General features: G+C 47.5%; 1 protein-coding gene across 3 annotated transcripts in view; it reads right to left on the bottom strand.

Moving 5' to 3' along the window:
- The window catches only part of FCHSD1 (FCH and double SH3 domains 1), a 36,815-nt gene that overhangs the window by 10,279 nt on the left and 4,555 nt on the right, over positions 1–21,981 (bottom strand). Inside the window, exons 1-14 of one of the 3 annotated variants that reach the window (XM_081014793.1) lie at positions 16,891–17,004; positions 15,843–15,940; positions 14,980–15,025; positions 9,982–10,055; positions 8,461–8,605; positions 8,156–8,292; positions 7,881–7,944; positions 7,590–7,718; positions 6,938–7,060; positions 4,668–4,766; positions 4,462–4,578; positions 3,552–3,656; positions 1,893–2,054; positions 972–1,100 (exon numbers count right to left, since the gene is read on the bottom strand). In XM_081014793.1, the coding sequence (XP_080870919.1) occupies positions 972–1,100; positions 1,893–2,054; positions 3,552–3,656; positions 4,462–4,578; positions 4,668–4,766; positions 6,938–7,060; positions 7,590–7,718; positions 7,881–7,944; positions 8,156–8,292; positions 8,461–8,605; positions 9,982–10,055; positions 14,980–15,025; positions 15,843–15,940; positions 16,891–16,911 (1,449 nt within the window). In that variant the 5' untranslated portion in view covers positions 16,912–17,004. Of the gene's footprint in view, positions 1–971; positions 1,101–1,892; positions 2,055–3,551; positions 3,657–4,461; positions 4,579–4,667; positions 4,767–6,937; positions 7,061–7,589; positions 7,719–7,880; positions 7,945–8,155; positions 8,293–8,460; positions 8,606–9,981; positions 10,056–14,979; positions 15,026–15,842; positions 15,941–16,890; positions 17,005–21,981 lie in introns of those variants that run through there. The other 2 variants (XM_081014794.1, XM_081014795.1) reach the window with 2 other exon arrangements.

Raw genomic sequence — 21,981 nt, 5'->3', positions numbered from 1 at the left:
GAACAGACTCAGACCACTCCACTTGCGAAGGCTCCACTCACAGCAGCGGATCCAGGGGAGTTGGTTCCAACGCCACCTAGGGTCGCACCACAGCCTCAGCGAGAACTGTGTGGCCCTCCGGACTTGGCTACCAGCCCCCGGCGGTCTGGCAGAGTTTCCAAGCGCCCAACTCATTTAAAGGACTATGTTGTTGGACAGGTATCACTGTTGGTCTAAGTATGGGAAATGTAACCGATATGCTTTTGTGCCTAATTGAACCATTACGCGTAGTGCTGTATATAAGGAAACCATTACGATTGTAACTAACGCCTTATCTCGGTGGGGAGGGGTGTTATGTAGTGTAGTTTCACCCTGGGCCAACAGGGGGATACTGTATATAGTTTTCACTCAGGTCTGTAGATAGTTTTCACTCAGGTCCGCGCCAGTTATTTTAGGCGGGAACTCTGGGCTGTTGTGGTTACAATGTTGACAGCCGGCTGCCTATAAATACAGGCCGGCTGAGCTGTTCGCAGTCAGTTCTATTCCAGCTTGCCATAATAAAGAGCTACTTGAAGAAATCGCTGTGCCGGCTGCTATGTCAACCCACGACTTAACAATTATTATGCTCATTCCGGCATCATGAAGCCATGATTTGTTATGTCTCAAATGTGCCACTGCTTGAGATTTCCAGGTACAGTGTAAGACACGAGGAATCACTGTCAGAATCCAGGTATGTGTGGGAGTGAAGACATTTAGCAAACATCTATCCCATTTTCCCAGTTCTACTCCCTTTGTTATCGTTTACATCATTTGCTGTTAAGAAGCTCAGCTGGAGAGTCTCTTGCTTAAGGTACCCCAAAATTCTGACAGTGCCCTTGCTGAAGCCCCTGAAAAGCCACCTAGAAGTGGTTTTTGAGCTTTGTAATGATAAATTAAGGTGAAGGGCATGCTGCAAGCAGCAATTCATATTTAGGAGAAGAAAGAAGTATTACCTGGTATGGGAAAAATACTCTGCAGGATGAAGGATAAGCACGAACCATGCTTGGACTTGGCCTCGTGTCCTCAAACAGTTCTGTGTTGTCGTCATAGTCATCAAACTCAGCAAGATCAAAGTCTTCTGCCTGATGGAAGATTTATGACTGTCAACTATGGGAAGCTAAAATGACAGGCCAATCAAATATAAAGAAAAGGCAGCTCCAGGCCAAAGACACAGAATCTCAGATCATTGGGGGTGGGGGGTGGGGTTTCACTCCAAGGAAACACCACATCACAAAGAGAATGGGGAATGGGAATATTTGCCCTGAAGGAGCGTCTCCAACCCCATCATTCTGCCCGGACACTGAGGTCCAGCGCCGAGGGCCTCTGGCAGTTCCCTCCCTGCGAGAAGCCAAGTTACAGGGAACCAGGCAGAGGGCCTTCTCAGTGGTGGCGCCCGCCCTGTGGAACGCCCTCCCACCAGATGTCAAAGAGAAAAACAACTACCAGACTTTTAGAAGACATCTGAAGGCAGCCCTGTTTAGGGAAGCTTTTAATGTTTAACAGACCACTGTATTTTAATATTTTGTTGGAAGCCGCCCAGAGCAATAAATTATTATTATTATTGCCCAGATTCTCCCCAAGACAGACTTCAGTCAAGCAGGGGGAATGGTCCCAGTTTGGGCAAGAGAATGCAGACAAGTTCGAAAGCTCCTTGCAGCCCTTGGGCTGAAGAGTCTCTCTTCCCCTGAAACTAGTGTCTCAAAGATGCCCTTTTCAGATGTACCGCCAACTGCACAGAAGCCTCTTCCGTGTGTTCTTCCCATGCAGCAGAAGGACGTGTCTGAGTGATGCAGCAACCTTCACGGGGCCTGGGGTGGGGGCGCAGCTCTTTCCAAGGGTTTGGGAGCTGATCTTTGGGGAGAGGCAACGCTTACCGTCGGAGTCGAGCCTCTCTCAGACCTGCGAGCTTCGCTGAGCCGCCGCTCTTGTTCCATTTCGTCCAGCACCTGCCCCATGCTGCTTGCCAGCCAGGTATCAACATCCAAGCCAGCCTGACGCAGGAGAGCTAGCCGTGCCTCTGCCTTCACCTTGCTGATCTAAAGAGAGGGCAAGAACTGTCCTGTGATCAAGGAATGAATCAGCAATTCCATCCTCAAACAACTGTCACATCCAGCCACAAGCAGAACAAAGGAAACGACAAGCCTGGTCTTTCAAATGGAGAAAAGCAGCAGGAAGCAGATTAGGAATGCCATTCAGCACCAAGAATGCCACCCTCTGAATGAGAGCCAGAAGCCAATGCCTTGGCAGCAAAGGCAGGAGAGAAGGCTGCCCCTCCTCAGTTACCACCCAACCTTCTTTTTCTTTCTCTTTTTTAAATGCAAAGTCCCACAACACGTATACACACAGGACCAATGCCGCTGGATGGAGCTTTCCTCTCTACCCCTCTGTCTGGGGTTCTGTTTTTTTACTGTAGAGGTCTGTCCAAAAAAAGGGGGAGGGGAAAGGCAAGAATCCCACTGGGCGCTACAAGCTCTTGGTTACACCTAAAATGCACACTTTATACATGCTGGCCAGGATGTTTGCCTGCAAAACACTTAGGAACCTAATGCAATGGTGCCTCCTGATGTTCTGAACCTAGGAATCTAATTCTGCTATTGATTTTGAGCCATCTCCATGCATTCGCCCACCCTCCTTTCCACAGCATCTTATAACCTCCTTTCCCTCGATAAAAGAACAGAAATTTCCTTTGTTTGAAATCTGGTTTATCACACACAAGGCAGAGCAAGGGAGATGAGAAGCTGGCGGAAATCATTTTCCAAATGTAGATCCACCTGTGACTGGCTAACTGCATCAGAAAGGATAAAACATCAAAGTCTCAATATGATGATGCATTAACCTGTTTATTCTGGGATGCTATTATTCTGGGACATGGGTGGCACTGTGGGTTAAACCACAGAGCCTAGGACTTGCCGATCAGAAGGTCGGCGGTTCGAATCCCTGTGATGGGGTGAGTTCCCGTTGCTTGGTCCCTGCTCCTGCCAACCTAGCAGTTCGAAAGCACGTCAAAGTGCAAGTAGATAAATAGGTACTGCCCCAGTGGGAAGGTAAATGGCACTTCCGTGCGCTGCTCTGGTTCGCCAGAAGTGGCTTAGTCATGCTGGCCACATGACCCAGAAGCTGTACGCTGGCTCCCTCGGCCAGTAAAGCAAGATGAGCGTCGCAACCCCTGAGTCGGCCATGACTGGACCTAATGGTCAGGGGTCCCTTTACCTTTTTTACCTATATTTCACCTCTTCAACAAGTTAAACTTTACAGAGCATGGAGATTCTAGTCCCCCGGCTATAAAATACAGTCAAATGGGGTGATGGGCTGGCTACCTTCAGCTGGAATTTTTCTCCTGGGCAATGCAGCCTGCTCTTTTCACCCCTGCAATATTTGCCGTCAAGTCAGCAAAAGCACCAGAAAGCACACATACAGGACACAAATGCCGGGAGCCCGCAAGGGATATCAATGGCACAAAGCCGACAGCTTCAGGCAGACAAGCATTGCTGACCACTCTGGAAAATGCACAGGCAGCCTGCAGTCAGACGCACCTCAGCCTTCCGTAGGTTCTCTCTTATCTCCTCCATCCTCTTCTCCATGGTGGTCATCTCTGCCTCAGGGGCCTGCTGCCTCCTGGCTTCCATTCTCTGTAGAACCTGCTCAACCCAATATTGAATACTTAAGTGATCCTAGCAACATTTTCTGGGCAAATTCTGTTTTCTTGTCTCAGGAATACTGAAGGAAACCTAGCGTCAGTCTTTGGCCCTTGAAATTAGAATGGCCACAGGAACCTCAAAATTTGCAATAGGCCACGTCTTCTTTAATGAAATTATAGAACTTTTTTTGTGGCTGCTGAGGTGAAAACCTTAAACAGGATGAAGTCTGTTCTTCTTTTCAGAGTGAAAAAATCATTAGAACAGAATAACTGGCTGGGATCCTGTCTTGGGGAAACATCTCCTGGACTCCTAGAAGTTTGCTAGTTTCTCCTCTGCCAGCTCCAGAAATACAAAAGCTTTATCCAGTAGAGGAGGGGGGGAATTGCCTGGAAACCTCCATTTCCATTTCTGACAGCTGCTCCTCCTCTTTCAGGGAAAAAGGGCCCCAATTCTAAGGAGACTGCCCAAAGGGGAAGGGAAGGAAAGGGACTTGCTAGTGAAAGTAACCACAAGGTCCTGAAGGACTGGAGCCCCACAAAAACCCTGCTCTCTTGATCTAAGCAGGAAGAAAACTGTTTTTTTTCTTCATGGGTGAAGACAGGGGTTTATTTTACCCTGCCCCCAGACACCAATGGGTGGATTAACTCTTCACAGGATTTTATGCTATTCCCAGTTCATAACCATCCACCCAAAAAATGCAGAAGATAAAAGTACAACCAGGAAAAGGGGATTATTCTCTCTAATTTCATGGACAAGTCCTATCACATGGAAAGTGTTTCCTGGGAAATAAAGCCTGGCTGCTCACCTGCTCACTGACAGTTTTTATTTTGTAATCTCTGGCTGCTCGAGTGGCCCAGCGACGTGCTTCCTTCTCTAACCCGCTCTCCCCAAGGCTGCTGCCACTTTCATGCAGAAGAGAAGTCTGGGAAGAAATAGGCTTGTTAGCAGCCCTGTCCGAAGACACCCTTCTCCTCCTGGGCAAGGGCTAGAGGAGGACTGCTTCTTTCTTACCACCTGGTCAGCTCCCGCTGGCTGAAAGGGCTGCATAACCATCGCTGAAAATGCAGCATTATCCTGGAGGAAGAGGAGGAGATTCTGCTCCTGGCACACCTGCAAGAACAACCAGAAAGAAAAGAAAGTCTGAGAGATGCCAAGCAAGTGAGAGAGAAAGCTGCCTTCACTGCACTACCGCCAGCCTGTCCTTCCTGGAGGCAATGCTGCTGGCAGGGTCTCTGCTGTTTCTGTGTTCCAAAGAGCTGCCTTGTCCAAAGTCTCAGTGGTCCAGCATTTATTTATTTTATTTTATCAAACACAATTCTGATGAAGAACATGCTGGAACGTGTCCAGAGGAGGGTAACCAAAATGGTCAAAGGCCTGGAAACGATGCCTTATGAGGAACGGCTAAGGGAGCTGGGCATGTTTAGCCTGGAGAAGAGGAGGTTAAGGGGTGATATGATAGCCATGTTCAAATATATAAAAGGATGTCACATAGAGGAGGGAGAAAGGTTGTTTTCTGCTGCTCCAGAGAAGCGGACACGGAGCAATGGATCCAAACTACAAGAAAGAAGATTCCACCTAAACATTAGGAAGAACTTCCTGACAGTAAGAGCTGTTCGACAGTGGAATTTGCTGCCAAGGAGTGTGGTGGAGTCTCCTTCTTTGGAGGTCTTTAAGCAGAGGCTTGACAACCATATGTCAGGAGTGCTCTGATGGTGTTTCCTGCTTGGCAGGGGGTTGGACTCGATGGCCCTTGTGGTCTCTTCCAACTCTATGATTCTATGATTCTATGCATTTCAAGTGCACATTTGCAATGTTCTTCGTCAGCTAAATCTGAGGGCCCAATGCAAATCACTCAAGGGCCACTTGTAGATTTCTACATCTTTAAGAGAGCCAGACTACATCGGTCTCAGAAAAGTGTTTCTGCTGTATTTGATGCAGTATTTTCTTTTTTAAATCTGGTTATCTGTCACCACCTCTTTTATTTCTGTGCTTATAGTGTATATTCATTTTTCTCTGCATGAGTAAATGATATCTCTGTAATTATTTTATTTTTTTACTTGTTTATTAAATTTATATACCACCCTTCAATCAAAGAGCACAGGGCGATTTAAACCATAAAAATATATATAATGAGAACACAAAATACATAGCAGAAAAACAAACCAACAAGCCCTCCTCCTACAAACACATTTAAAAGGCCATAGAATGTTCTTCAGCCAAAGGCCTGGCTATAGAAAAACATTTTCGCCTGGCGCCTGAAGACATGAAGGCGCCAGGTGAGCCTCCCTAGGAGGAGCATTCTACAGACAGGGAGCCACTGCCGAAAAGGCTCGTTCTTGTGTTGCCACCCTCTGGACCTCTAGTGCAGGAGGCACATGAAGGAGGGCCTCAAATAAGGATCACAAGGTCCAGGTCGGTGGTCCTCAAGGTATTTGTAACTCCACCCATTACCCCTTACTCACCTTTCTTATGCTATATTTTCCTGCTCCCACAATCTCTCAGGTGTTCCTCCTCTCTCCACATCCCATAGTGCCATCTCCTCTTTCTCTGTTGCCTTCTCTTTATCCCATTCGTCAACCATCCCTGTCCTATAGATCTCTGTGGCCTGTCTGTTACCATCTTTTTTCTTTAATTTTGCTTGTGCTCCCTACATCCTATCCCAAATTTTACTCTTCTTGACTGAGCTCCACAACACCGCCATACCATTCTTTTGCTCCTCCAACAATTCACACACCAAGAGGGCACCAGAGGCAGATGAAGCCTTGTGCAGCTTGGTGGGCTTCAGCAGGTTGGAAAAGCTTAAGAGACAACCGTATCCCACCTGCTGGTAGGCCTCCGAGGGCTCACAGGTTATTCCCCAAAAAGGTAGAGAAGGTCTAACAAGGTGGTTATCATTTTCTTTGGATTGGTCCCAAAGAAAAGCACTTGAAGTTGCTTACAATGAAGACCTAGGGCTACCACAAGTTCATTTGGGGAATGGTTGTTCCACAGCAACACTAAACTATGACATGTAAGGTGGGGGAAGAAAGTCCAAATTGCTAGGCAAGAGACTAAGGGCCAAAACAGAAGGGACACTGGAGAGCCATGATTGTATTTCTCAACCTTTCTTCTTCTTCAGAAAGCTTTAGAATAGTCACAGAGGGATTGGATTTCTATTGGAGGAGATCTGAAAACATCAAATGTAAAAATATGCCTGTATTTTTCTCCCAACAGGAGAACAGCAGTTTTGGGGATACCCTAGAGACCCCTAGAAACACAGTCACCTATGAGCGCCTTGTTACCTGTGCAGATGTACCTAGAACACGCTGGAAAAGTTCCTGTGTGCCTTGGCAGACCTCCAGCTCTGTCTTGCTGATCAGGGTCAGCTGGTCTCTGAGCCGCTCATAAAGGTCACCATCCAGCATCTGACAAAACACAGATCCAACAGGTTGGGTGGTGCACAGTGAGAAGAGGAACAGGAAGGGAGGCTCCTCCAGGACAGAGGTACACGTAGGAGAAGAGAGATCATTCCACCCAAACTTGCTGCACTGAACGGAGTCATCCAAAATGAGGCAACTCCCTGCACTCCTTGAGAGAAAAACAGGGGCCTATTTGAGGCAAGATATTTGTGGGATTGGCAAGAAACTGGGAAATAGAATTTGGTTCAAGCTAAAATCCTGCGCAGCAAAAGAAAAGACCACAGAAGGTGGCAACCCAAGCTAAAAAACATGCAATTCTCCCCACCTTTTTTTTTTAAGGGACACAGCTGCAAGAAGGTGAAATTGGAAACTAGGGGAGTGTGGTTGGTGGAGAGGAAGCTGTGTACCACTGTCCCTTCAAATAAGAGTTTTCCTGTTCAAAGTTATGGCCTGCCACAGCTATACAAGAAGCTGCCCAGGTCTGCAAAGTTGTCCTCAGAGGAGAAGGTGTGCAGTGTAAGAAGAGAGCTCTTACCTTGAAAACAGCAGGCAGCTCCACATGGATGTAGTGCTCCAGGTGGGCTCTTGCAGCCGCCAGAGTCAAGAGGTACTCATTTCGTGCCACCACCAGCTGCTGTGAATTCTCTGCCAGCTGCACAGCGAACTGCAATGAGAGGAACAGAGGGCACTCGACATTTCAAAGACCTACCAAACCCACACCCCACATCGGGAAGCTCTCTGCCAGCCCACTGTGCAACGTGCGCATCCCTCAGGCCTCTGTAACCCACTTCAGTGTCCCAATGGGGTGGCAGGATGGGCCTCTGACCTTGGCGCTGAGCTTCTGCAAGCTGGCCTTCGTGTGAAATATGCCGTGGTCACTCTTCCTGAGCCTGTGGAGGAGAGGGAAAAGGACAGGCATCAGTTTCCACAGATCCTCTGGATGCAAACCACCAAGTGGTCTCAGCTCTGGAAAGCTCTACCTTAAGTCCCAGAGCATGCGAGACTTGCAAGAACAACATGGCGCAGCCCGCTGGGACCCCCTGGCACTCGCATTTTGGGATTCCCCTGCTTGGGGGGGGGGGTAGGGAACCGGGGGCTCACCTGGCATCCACATCGGCAGCCTTCTCTCTGGCTACCTCACTGGACCGCTCAATCTGTGTGTAATGCTTCTTGGTTTTGCTTACTTCCTTCACTGTCTCCAGCAGTTCAGTCTGGATATTCAGCAGCTGGTCCATGCCCTAGGAGAGCAGGTGGGGAAGTGGTCCGACAGTCAGCATCCTGCCCTCTGCCAGCTGCTGCTCAACCCCTTAGCGGAGTCAAGAACCCCTCCCCATCCAGAGCCAAGCACGGTTTCTCTGTCCCCAAAGGCTTGCTACTAGGACCCTCCTAGCCCACCCAAAGTGTACCTTTTTGAACAAGTGTTCTTTTGACATACGAGCGGTTTTAGCTGCCTCTGCGCTCACACTGCGATAATTATCGGAGGCAGCCAGCCTGGACTGACCAGAAGAGACGGTGCCATCGATCACACCTTTCCAGACTCCAAAGACACTCCTGCAGAAATATTAGAGGAGGTCAAGGCGTTACCAGCTTTCACCAGCCCCTGCTTCTGATTTCATGAGGTCTGAGGACTCTCTGTCCTCCAGGAACACCAGGGCTTTTCATTTCCTGACAGCCACTGCACTAAGCAGCATGGTATATGCAGTACAGGCCAGCCAGATGCATCTTTCTAAACATTTGCTGATTCGCACTCAGTCCCCATTAGACTATGTGCACAGCGATATCTATCAGCAGCCTCCTGAAGTGCTAAAACCACTTCCTGAGCTCTTTGAGTATAAAGCCCCATCCAGGCTCAGAGCTTGGGCTTCATTGCATCAGCTTCTCTCTCCACAAAACATCCTCCAAGATTCTTAGAACTTGCCTTGAGGTTAAATTTGAGGAAGCTCTATCAAATGGCTGCATTAGACCAACAACACAAGGCAACAGCATCCACTATGTCAAGGTTCAGTTGACTCATTTTTCTGCCAGGCCTGTGTGCTCCAGTTGCCAGCTTCTCCCACCTTGCTCCTCACATCCTTCCACCCATTTCCTGAGTCCAGTTGTTGTTGTGCCCACATCCTCATTTCCCTGGAAGGATGGCTTAACGCTGCTTCCTCCCACCTGCTTTCTTTGCTTTCCAGCTAAGAGAGCCTCCTTCCTCCCAAGTAATAATGAGGAAGAAAGTAATCCGGGTGGCACTTTTGCTTCCTGCACTAAAATTCAAGGGCAAGCACAGATACTGCATTGACAGATGTCTTGATTAAAGAAAGGCATAAAGCCACAATGCAATATCAAAAACCACCACACTTTCTGCTAAGAGGTTTTCAACATTATAGGTTAAGGAGCTGAAAGGAGAGAGAAAGGCTCTTTGAATTCAAAGAGCTGGGCACTTAAAGGAACAATAGCCACATTTCCCCAGGCATATACATGACCAGGGGTCAGCAAAATTTTTCAGCAGGGGGCCGGTCCACTGTCCCTCAGCCCCCCCCCGGGGGGGGAATGAATGAATTCCTATGCCCCACAAATAACCCAGAGATGCATTTTAAATAAAAGCATACATTCTACTCATGTAAAACATGCCCATTCCCGGATTGTCTGCGGGCTGGATTTAGAAGGCGATTAGGCCAGATCCGGCCCCTAGTTTGCCTACCCATGTACATGACCAAACACACATGTAATTAAACACGGTGGTATTGCTATTTGGACTACCCTTGAGAACAGCTGTAATCAGAGGTGGATTCAGATGAACACCAAGATTGGGAGATGAGTAAAGGACTACGATGTCCCCCTTCTCCTCAAACACTATCCTTTCCAGCTGCTAAGCCAGGCGAGCCCCTTCCCCAATAAGCAAGGCAGCTCAGCTCCTTTCGCCACAAAGCCCAATTCCTCACCTGGAGTCACTGGTGACGTTCCAGCCACGCTGCCCATCTCTCTTCTGGTACTGACTTGCCAGCCTTTGCAATGCCTGTAAATATATACGGTGTATTTATTTTGAAACATTTTGTGCCCCATCTTTCCACCCATGTTAAGTCTGCAAGATGGAGATGAAGAGTAGTCGAAAACAAAACAACAACACAAGCCAGCCCTCCCTCTCCCTGAAAGCTCCTGCAAATATGGCCACTGGCTCTTTTTGGGTATCCCTCCCAATTCCGCATGCAGAAAACTTAGCAGATGAATCACCCAGGGTGTTTGTTGTGGCCTCCTTGCTGAGCTGCAGGTGTAAGAGTGGCCTCCAGAGGCTGCCTCTTCCTCTCCACAGCAGTTCCAAGAAGAAGAAGAGGAGGCCGTGTGTGTGTGTGTGTGTGGAGATTCTCCAGCTCCATTAGCTATTATCAGCAACTATCTTCTTTATTATAGGCGGCCTGGGAAGCACAGCTGACGCTAAGCAGGCCTGGCCACTGCCTGCATGGGAGGCCACTGAGGAACCATGCTAATTTGCAGTGAACTTTGTAAGAGAAAAGTAAAGGTAAAGGGACCCCTGACCATTAGGTCCAGTCGTGGACGACTCTGGGGTTGTGGTGCTCATCTCGCTTTACTGGCCGAGGGAGCCGGTGTACAGCTTCCGGGTCATGTGGCCAGCATGACTAAGCCACTTCTGGCGAACCAGAGCAGGACACAGAAATGCAGTTTACCTTCCTGACGGAGCGGTACCTATTTATCTACTTGCACTTTGACGTGCTTTTGAACTGCTAGGTTGGCAGGAGCAGGGACCGACCAATGGGAGCTCACCCCGTCGAGGGGATTCGAACCGCCGACCTTCTGATCAGCAAACCCTAGGCTCTGTGGTTTAACCCACTTAAGGGAGAAGAGTATAAAAGTAACAAGCATCTGATAAAGACCCAAGAGCCAGGATTGTATTGACATGGCAGCTTCTGATATTACTGGTTTGCTGATCAGCAGGTGCTTTTGCCTCAGGGAAGATGCTCAGGGTCAAGCACATCCAGGAATGTTTTGCACCCTCCTTATCCATGGTGTAGGACTGCAGGAAGTCAGTGTGTTAATTGAGCACATCCAATTCTTAAAATAAAACCCAGACGAAGGTATGCTCAGAAACTCAAAACAGCATAAGGCAAAGTTATCACTGGTCCAAGGTTCAGAATACTGTGGTTTCCTGACAGTAACTCAGAGTCAGTTCATGCAACCAATTTCCCCCATGCATGATGGCTTTGTTGTTTTGATTGCTTGCTTGACAAGCCCCATGTGGCACTGGGAGTAGCAAAGAGGTGCACCACAGGAGCAGTGCTGAGTCAGCAGCATGCCAGCCCTTGCGTGAGAAACACTGTCAGTGGTTGTCCCATCCTGCAAGGCTCGCAAGCCAAATGCAGCCAGTCTAAATGCACACATTTTGCCCAGTCATCAGCTGTGTTACAGGGACCACACTGATCTTGAAACACCAAAGGCACAGCATTTTCAAACACCTCCACCACTGGGGCCCAACTGGCTAGGGGGGAAAACAAGAATACAGTGGTGCCCCGCAAGACGAATGCCTCGCAAGACGGAAAACCCGCTAGACGAAAGGGTTTTCCGTTTTTGAGTTGCTTCGCAGGACGAATTTCCCTATGGGCTTGCTTCGCAAGACGAAAATGTCTTGCGAGTCTAGAGATTTTTTTTTCGCTTCCCCCCCCCTTTATCTAATCTGCTAAGCCTTTAATAGCCTTTAATAGCCTTTTAGCAGCTAATCCCCTAAGCCTTTAAGCCTTTAATAGCCGCTAAACCGCTAATAGTGCTAATCCGTTAAGCCGCTAATAGGGTTGCTTCGCAAGACGAAAAAACCGCTAGACGAAGACTCTCGCGGAACGGATTAATTTCGTCTTGCGAGGCACCACTGTAAAATATAAAATACTAATAGACACGCAAAAGAGAGGAGGTTTCTCCCTGCCAAATATTAAATTATATTATGAAGCATTCTGTATGTGCTGGTTGAAGGAACGGTTGCTATTGAAGAACCTGCATATTTTAGATTTGGAAGGTCATGATAATATTTTTCGTTGCCACGCTTATTTGTAGTATGAAAAGGCGAAAGTACACAAAGGCTTCACAAACCATATAATTAGGGGGGAAATGTATAGAATATGGGATAAATATAACAACTTATTAGAGACTAAAACACCACTTTGGCTTTCACCTTTGGAAGCCATAGCGGTGAAAAAGAAAAATATGGTGGAAAGTTGGGTGACTTATAGAAATTTGCTAAGAGAGGAGAAGGGAGAATTTTAATTAAAAGAGTTTAAGGATTTATCAGGGGTATTAACAACATGGTTACAATATCATCATTTGAATGAAGTATTTAAAAAGGCTATGAAGCGGGGGTTTGGGGAACAACTATCACAACTAGAGATAAACTGTAATGTTAAAGTGATGTCTAAAATGTTATTGGAATGGGAGACAAAGGACGAACAAGTGAAATCTTCAATGATACACTGGGCAAAAGATATTGGTCATAACATAGAAATGGAAACATGGGAACAATTATGGAATACGAATATAAAATTTACAGTATGTCATGATTTAAGTGGAAATTATATGAAAATGTTATATAGATGGTACCTAACACCTAGTAGATTGGAAAAAACGTATAAATCAAAATTGAAGTGTTGGAAATGTAAAGTGAAAGAAGGTACCTTTTTCCATATATGTGGTGGTCTTGCAATAAGGTTAAAGCTAACTGGGAAATGATATACAATGAATTGAAAAAGATGTTTAAGATAACATTCGTAAAAAACCAGAAGCTTTTCTGTTGGGAATTATGGGATCAGAACTACCTAAAAAGTATAGAAATTTATTTATGTATGTGACCACAGCTGCAAGAATGCTATTTGCCCAAAAATGGAAGGAAGAAGATGTCCCAACGAGAGAAGAATGGATATAGAAACTAATACAGAAATGGCGAAACTTACCGGAAGAATAAGAAATCAAAATAACAAACTTTTTAGAAAGGAATGGAAATGGTTTATTGAGTATTTACAAATAATCTGCAAACAGATCAAGACATTGGCGGGATTATTGTAAAAACCTGCAGTTCAATATATATATGAGATATATATGAGAATAGATGAATAAAAGAATAAGTTAAGAAAGGCAAGGATGAAAATAAATGTAAAGAACCGCAGAAAGAGAGGGAAGGGAGTCGAAGCTGGAAATGTTAAAATTGTAGTTGAATCATTGTTGTAATGTATATAAATGAAAATTATAATTTTATATATATATATATATATATATATATATATATATATATATATTCACATTTGGCTTAAAAATAATGTTCACAAATTTGGAAAAGCTGTTGAAAAGCAAACTTCCTCACGATGGATTGGCACACACAGCTCCCAGCCCCTTTGCCTGTATGAGGTCTCCCATACAGAACATGCAAGTCCCAAACTGCCTATGTGAATCCATGTCGAGGGTAGCACAACAGGAGAGTAGATGCTAACAGGGTATGAACTTTAAAAGGACCAGAAGAATCATGTGGCGAAGCCTTTCCTAAAATGTACAAGTTCATGCAGCAGGGGATGGCAGTGCATGTTCAAATGTTCCCCTATTTCAGCAGACAGAAAACCAGCCTTTCCCGAGGCAGGCTAGTTTCTAGAGGCATGGAATTACTTCATACACACAAATATGCCTTATAATTAGTTTATTTTAAACCAGAAAAATTGCCGGGGGGGGGGGGGAAGAGGAGAGGAGAGAGAAGAGAGAGAAGAGGAACAGGTCATTAACAATTTCCTTGCCTGACATTTCTCTACTCCAATGACTTTTGGAGTTGCTTTTGAAATTGCATATTGGCTTCTTTTGTTTTTAAAAAAGTGTTCAAATGCAACATGAGTTATGGCTTTAGATGGAGTAATATTCAGCAGTCCAGAAAACGATCCTGCTAAATACGAGAATCAGACCTAAAAGGCATGTTTGTCCCCAAACTCATCTTCCATGTCCAGTTCTAGACAGGCAAAGTGCCCCGGAGGACCCTTCCAAGGCCAGTCCCGTTACAGTTATGTATCCCCCCAGGAGGATGGCAACGCACTTATCAACACCAGTGAATGGCTTGCAAGAATCAAATGGGGAGGAATGAAAAGGATGCTGTCCAACAAGATGGCAGAAGATCAAATGCAGACGAGTGATATGATACACCAAGGGATCACTTTCCTACTCACGTGCAATCCCAGGTTGGGACTTCAAGAGATAATGGCCCAAGCCTCAGTGGGGACAGCCAAACGAAGCCATCTATATGTGCAGTGGCCAGATGCAACCAAGAGAGAATCAGAGATTAGGCAGGAGGGCTAAAGGGTAGGATTCTGTCAGCAACACTCAGTAATGTGAGGACATAAAGCCTAGTAGCTTGTTGCAGCACCACTGCTGAGGAAGTTAGGCCTTCAAGGCATGTTGGTTTGATAGCATAGCCTGGGCATAACCCACGAGGCCTCTCCAAAACATGACCCAGGTGGGAATCAGGTCTACGGTCAGATAAGTACCACTTCTTATTTCAACTTTTTCTAGTGATTGCAAGACCCTTTGCTGTACAAGTTCCAGCTACAGCTGACTCCTTGTCTGCCCACTTCCAAGTATAAAAAGTCACAAGAAGCAGCTGCAGCCGGCTCTTTAGGTCTATCAGCTCCAAGGAAGAGCTCAAATGATCCTTGCCTGCTCACTGGGTCACTTCCTTCAGCTAGGGAAGAGTGCTGGCTTACAATGGATGGCACAAGCCAAGTCGGTATCCATCTCTTGACACGATTTGTTAGTTAGAGCTCTAAACCCTGGGGAAATGGCCGCTGCTAAGGCCAGACACTTTTTGGTTATATCCACCACCCTGCCATGATATGTCGCTGGCTACACCCAATTTAAATGGGAGCATGCAACATATTTCAAGCAAGCGGCTCAGAAGCCTTGCATTGTCTCACCTGCCCGTACTCCCTCTCAATGGCAGATCGCTGCTTGCTGTAGGACCTGCAAGCAAGGAGAAGACAAAGGCCCTGAATAACCACACAGCCCAATCTTCTTGCACAATCAGAATCTAAGGGCAAGGGAAGAATCTCACTCTCAAGATCTGCTGGGTGAAGAGCTCAGCTAACATGCACCCAACTCCCCCTTGCAACTGTAACATCAGAAATTGCATGGTGCTTTTACAAAACAAGTTCAAAGTAGTAATAATTACGAAACAACATTTAGTGTGTCATACTTCCTGACAGAAAATTCCAGAGAAGACCTCAACTGAGCAGTTTTCCAAATAACCCAGCAGCTCACATTATTTTAACTCGCATGGCCTCCAGCAAAAGGGGGGGGGGGGACTACTGAGCAGCTGTTGTTTTCGTTGGCCCTGAGATGCCTCAGTTTTGCACAGTAATGGCTCAGGTTTGAGCACATGCTACTCGGCACCACTCTGCTTTGTCCAGTAATCCCCACATTTTAAATATGAACCCCCGCACTGATCCATTGGAAGAGTCCCTGAAACATAACATGCTAACTTCAGGTACAGAATCAACACAAATGACTGCTGGATTTATGTAAGCAGGTGAACCACACTTGTAGCTTAAGGCTGATGCTCTTTACAGACTAAGCCTCTTGGATAAGGAGCAGTAGGCTCTCAGAAGTTCATGGGTCACCCACTAGCAAGAGGTCAATCTCCATCCCTTGCTTTCTGATTCAATGTCTGTAAGGAGGAAGGCTGTCTTAGGCTGTTTAACAGGGGAGGGAAAGGGTAGCCTTTAGGCCTGTGGTGGAACCTGTTCAGGAGCTTGCCCAGTTCCCAATTTCAGTTTGTTACCTGATGTCCTCTAGGAGTTCCAGCTCCCGTTGTTGCTTGTTCTGAAGGCTTGACAGCTGCTCTATGAGGCGCACTTTCACTTCCTGGGTCAACTTAACCTGCAGAAGAAAGAGAGTTTGCACCTTATCAATGGCAATAGGCCCTCCACAGGGCAAGGAGCAGACAAGCATACACACCTGGAGCAGAAGGAAAAGGAACCCCCTATTTTGCACAAGAATGGAACCTTAAGGCTAGGAACCCAGAGGCAGTGGGAAGAGGACCAGCAAGACCCCAGTAACAGCTGCCCTGAGGGACCAGCAGTGGGCAGAAGCTCCAGGAGCTCAACCCACATGCAGCAGGTGTAGCAATAGCATCTAGAAGCCCCTGGCTCAAATCTTGCTTGTCATGAACTCAGTAAGTAGCTTTGGGCAAGTCACTCCTCCTCTCAGTCTCTGCAAAAGGGTTGTTGCAAGGATGACAAGGTAGTGGATGCTAAGCGCTTTAAATACAAAGGCTAGGAATTATGATGCATGAAAGAGTCCAAGAGGTTAGGGGGCGGCCTCCATATGGCTCCTACAGGCACTGTGGCACCTTCCACCAAGACCCCCCTCCATCACCAGCCAAGCCCCTGCCCAATTTTTATATTTAACTAATATTTGTTTGCTTTCTTGTTTTTTTTTTGGGGGGGGGGTTGCCCCTTCCCCTTCCTCTATGTTTCATTTGTCCTGAGGTGTGTAGATGCTCCCCTCCCCCTCGTCCCATGTTGTCTGGGAGGAGCTTCTGCACATCTCCACGGTTTTCTCCTTCTGCGAAATGGGTCGTTTGTGGCGCCCGCAAGAGCTTATTAGATTTCCAAATGTGCCCAAAGGTTCCCCAAAGTTTGGGGGCCCCCCTAGTTTAGAGCTTGACGCGGCGCTGCCAAGGAAGCCGCCCCCTTCAAGGGCGCACGCCCTTTCAGACTAGGGGGCGGGGAGCGCGTCTCGGGGACCCCGCGGCCCCGACTGTGCCCGGGTGCCAAGGAGGGCCCTCCCCGGCTTCTCCTCCGCGAGCGCGGCACGCAGGGACTTACTTTGCGCGGCGGCGGCTGCATGGCGACGGGCTCCTGGGCGCCCCTTCGGCCGCCCTCGCGACCTCGGCAAGCGGGTCCAGAGTGCGGCTGCGGCGGCGGGGAGGCGAGTCCGGGACTGCCGCGCCGCCCGGCTGGCCTGGCTCCGCCCGGCTCCGCAGAGCGCCGCCCGCCTCTGCCCGCCTCCCCGCCGCTTCCCACGGGGCGTTTTCTCGGGGCTTCGGCGACTGGAAGGAGGAGGTGGCGGCGGGGCTGAGCGCTGCGCTTTGGGAACGGGCTGCTGTTAATGGCAGGGGCCGCGCTCTTCTTATTGCAGGCTTTTAATAGATCTTATATATATATTGTTTATATTATTTACTTTAGAGCATCAGTACCTCGCTCTCCAGCCAAAAAGGCTCCCAAAGCAACTTCCATGACTATTATACGGTTTTTAATTGTTGATGTTTAGTTGTTTTAATGATTGTTTCCCCACCCCCACCCCTAGGTTTTCAGCGGTTCTTATTTTATCTGTAAACCTCATTGAGCCCTTGTCTGGGGGGTGGGGAGCGGGGTATAAATTAATATATAATATTATAACATAGTATCATACGCCGCTGCCTCACTCCAAAGCAGGGGGACGTCATGAAAAACGGTTCTTCTCTGCGCTTCTTTCAGGATGGGGAAGAGTTGGAGCAGACAGGTGAGAGGAAGGGAATCAAGGCTGGGCTCACTGGAGCAAAGCAGGGCATCTGCCTTACAAAGGGAAAGTTACAAACAAAAACAAACAAACAAAAATCTTCCCCCCCCAAAAAATTCACCAAAAATCTTTAAACTATATTTCCTCCCCCCCCCCCATTGTACTTCTGTTTAAACTTAGAGGGGCTCCTGGAGTCATTCCTGTCAACCTGTGGCTGACCAGTTCTACACACTGCTCAGCCAACCCCAACCCCAAAATATTGCTATGGCCAAGACATTCCATTTATTTATTTTATTTATCAAATCTATATACCACCCTTGGCCTGGTAGATATTTCTGAATCATGAATCTTTGCTGTGAGTAGCAACAGCCTGGCCCTACGAGCTGTTGACCCCGGACCCTGTTCTGGCTGCTGCCACCTTGGTTTGACTTCTGGCAAGTCCCCTTGTTAGAGGGGGGAGGCACTGAGAACAGGCTGCTGGTCCACTTAATATTCCTCTATTTTATTCCACATCCTGGAAAGAAGACAGAGAAGAGGATAAGTTGGGGGGGGGGGAGAGAGAATAGTTTTGCATAGGTCTGGAATTTTTTTGGAGTCCTTTGTGAATAGTCCTGTGAAGCACATTAAAGGCTAGCTACACTTACTAAGGAGCAATGCCCAGGGAATGCAATCGGGTTTACTGCTGAGTACTTATTGTGGTATGAACCCACACTAGAAATTCTGACAGCAGCTCTGAACTGTGATAAAACTGGTGTGAACTGCAATGTTGGCTGTTCTTCATAAAGGAGGACTGTAAGGAGAGAACAGAGGCCACACAACCTTTCTTCCAGCAGAGAAGCAACTGTGACAACAGGGACTCCTGAACCAAAGGAAGATGCTTTGTGCTAAATATTTGCATTGGCCACCTCCGACCTCACTGGTCCTGCCAGTTCCAGTGTTCTCTGCCTGCTCTTTTGATCCCAACTGCAGCTCCCAAAGCTTCTTTTCTGCCATTGTAGTACTTTTTAAAAGGCACACTATGGTTTTGAAGAAGTTTCTAAATAATTTTGGGCCATATCTGGCAAACAACTAGAGACCAGTTGTCAGATTCATTGTTTCCTAAGTAACTGCCCTTACACCCACCCACCCACACCCCAGGTTGTACTGTGTGGGTTGGCAGTAATAGCCAAAATGGCATTGTCCTCCTTTTTATATGAGAAAATGATTCATGCCCAGCCTTGCCACTTGTGGCAGTTTAGCACCACCTCGTGGACAGATGTTATTTGAACAAATGCTCCTCTTTCATTTAGGTCGCTGGCAAGGGAGGAGCTTTCTAATCATAGTGCAAATCTTACATTTTGCAGTGTCTACTTGCAAGAGCTTCAGCCGAGTTATCTGCTGGCATTTTGGTAAAGTTTCCACAGGTTGCAATACATCTGAGCTGCTTTGCGTTTTGACCTAGCAAGGGCTGACCAGCTGTCAAAGGAGGTGTCAAAGGAGAAGCATTTGCCTTCAGTGACCATAAGAAAGCATTTCATAACCCAGCTGGGCAAAACCTTTATTAGAACCAAGCAAAGTGATTCAAAATTGTGGAATAATAATAATAATAATAATAATAATAATTTATTATTTATACCCCGCCCATCTGGCTGGGTTTCCCCAGCCACTCTGGGCGGCTTCCAAAAGAATATTAAAATACTATGATACATCAAACATTAAAAGCTTCCCTAAACAGGGCTGCCTTCAGATGTCTTCTAAAAGTCTGGTAGTTGTTGTTCTCTTTGACATCTGGTGGGAGGGCGTTCCACAGGGAGGGCGCCACTACCGAGAAGGCCCTCTGCCTGGTTCCCTGTAACTTGGCTTCTCGCAGTGAGGGAACCGCCAGAAGGCCCTCGGTGCTGGACCTCAGTGTCCGGGTAGAACGATGGAGGTGGAGACGCTCCTTCAGGTATACTGGACCGAGGCCGTTTAGGGCTTTAAAGGTCAGCACCAACACTTTGAATTGTGCTCGGAAACGTACTGGGAGCCAATGTAGGTCTTTCAAGACCGGTGTTATATGGTCTCGGCGGCTGTTCCCAGTCACCAGTCTGGCTGCTGCATTCTGGATTAGTTGTAGTTTCCGGGTCACCTTCAAAGGTAGCCCCACGTAGAGCGCATTGCAGTAGTCCAAGCGGGAGATAACCAGAGCATGCACCACTCTGGCGAGGCAGTCCGCGGGCAGATAGGGTCTCAACCTACGTACCAGATGGAGCTGGTACACAGCTGCCCTGGACACGGATTTAACCTGTGCCTCCATGGACAGCTGTGAGTCCAAAATGACTCCCAGGCTGCGCACCTGGTTCTTCAGGGGCACGGTTACCCCATTCAGGACCAGGGAATCCCCCACACCTGCCCGCCTCCTGTCCCCCAGAAACAGTACTTCTGTCTTGTCAGGATTCAACCTCAATCTGTTTGCCGCCATCCATCCTCCAACCGCCTCCAGACACTCACACAGGACCTTCACCGCCTTCACTGGTTCTGATTTAAAGGAGAGGTAGAGCTGGGTGTCATCTGCATACTGATGAACACCCAGTCCAAACCCCCTGATGATCTCTCCCAGCGGCTTCATATAGATATTAAAAAGCATGGGGGAGAGGACAGAACCCTGAGGCACCCCACAAGTGAGAGCCCAAGGGTCTGAACACTCATCCCCCACCACCACTTTCTGAACACGGCCCAGGAGGAAGGAGCGGAACCACTGTATGACAGTGCCCCCAGCTCCCAGCCCCTCAAGACGGTCCAGAAGGATGTTATGGTCGATGGTATCAAACGCCGCTGAGAGATCCAGCAGAACTAGGAAACAGCTCTCACCTTTGTCCCTAGCCCACCGGAGATCATCAACCAGTGCGACCAAGGCAGTTTCAGTCCCGTGATGAGGCCTGAATCCCGATTGGAAGGGATCCAAATGGTCCGCTTCTTCCAGGCATGCCTGGAGTTGTTCAGCAACTCCAGTCTTTGATTTAACAAGGCCAGGTCCACCATCCCTCAGACCATGTGGGGGGCCGGACTATATTTTGAAAAAAAAGAACAAATTCCTATGCCCACAAATAACCCAGAGATGCATTTTAAATAAAATGACACATTCTACTCACGTAAAAACATGCTGATTCCCGGACCATCCGCGGGCCAGATTGAGAAGGTGATTGGGCCGGATCCAGCCCCCGGACCCTAGGTTGCCTACCCCTGCTTTAACCTCAGCATAAGAGGACATGAGTTGTGTAAAAGGGCACATTGGAACTGAAACTGATGTGATTGGATCTCCTACCTTTTTTACCCTTTAATGCAGCTGTGGGAGCTTCACATTTGTTTGGACTAGTGGTGCTGGAGGGGTGAGGGAGAGGTTGAGCCCTCCCACAAAGCGACTATTAGCCCTGCAGCAGAAAAACACAGTGGAATTAATTGGTGTGTATGTGATTGAAAAACAGTATGAGAAAAAGTTTAACACCCCCACCTGTTCTGCTTCAGTAAAATCTGCTTTCCAATGAACTTGCTATTGCCCCCACAGTGGAAGAATGCAGTTGTACTATATTTATTTCCTGATATAGGCTAAATAGCTGCTTGCTATGGTGAATGAACTATATTGCAAAAACAGTGCTGCTGGTCTGATAAAAATCAGAGCCTTTGTGGTTGCTTCAGTTAAAAATAAAGCAAAGCTGGAAAGGTTGGCCTTCTTGCATTCTGGTTGCTTTTGAGGGGTTGCTTTTGGAGGGGGGAGAAGTGGCAGGGATTGCTTCTCTGCGCACCTAGTGGTCCATCCTCTTTGCTTGCTTGCTGCCTGCCAGTCATGTGGAGCTGGGGGTGTCCACTTGCTTCACCCCTTGAAGGGGTTCTGCGTGGAATTGGGAGAGTTGCACTTGAGCAGAGAGATGAGAAATGCATGTGTAGTGTTGTGTTTGTATGAGAGAGAACTGGAAGGGGGAGAGTCATGCGTATGGTCTGTGAGAGACAGACACGTATGTGAACAAGAAGTATGGATGAATGTGTGCTTTGAGAGAGGGAAAGATGCACTTGGGTGGAGAGGGAGAGGCATTTGTGAAGTGTGTGTGAGAGACGGTCTCTCTCTCTCTCTCTCTCTCTCTCTCTCTCTCTCTGTGTGTGTGTGTGTGTGTATGAGAGAGAGAGAGAGAGGTGTGCGTGTGTGTGGCCATCTTGTTTATTTTTCCTAATAGTATAAATAATTGCCATGTGATCTCCACAAGCAGGACATAGCTTATTTCCCACAATAAGCATGAGGTCTGGAAGGGGGAAACAGCAGTGCGTGTACTTGCTCTAATTGTGCTTTGCCCCAACAGCAGTCAATTTGTGACAGGCACTTCCCCCAAATTCAAAATGTGCCCACTGCTCCAAAAACTTTGGCGACCCCTGCAGGTGTGCCTTATAGAACTCTGTGTCACATCTTT

Source organism: Podarcis pityusensis, assembly GCF_964106645.2.
Source record: "Podarcis pityusensis genome assembly, chromosome: 7".
In the NCBI taxonomy this organism is placed as follows: Eukaryota; Metazoa; Chordata; class Lepidosauria; order Squamata; family Lacertidae; genus Podarcis; species Podarcis pityusensis.
This window is presented reverse-complemented; position numbering and strand designations above follow the sequence as displayed.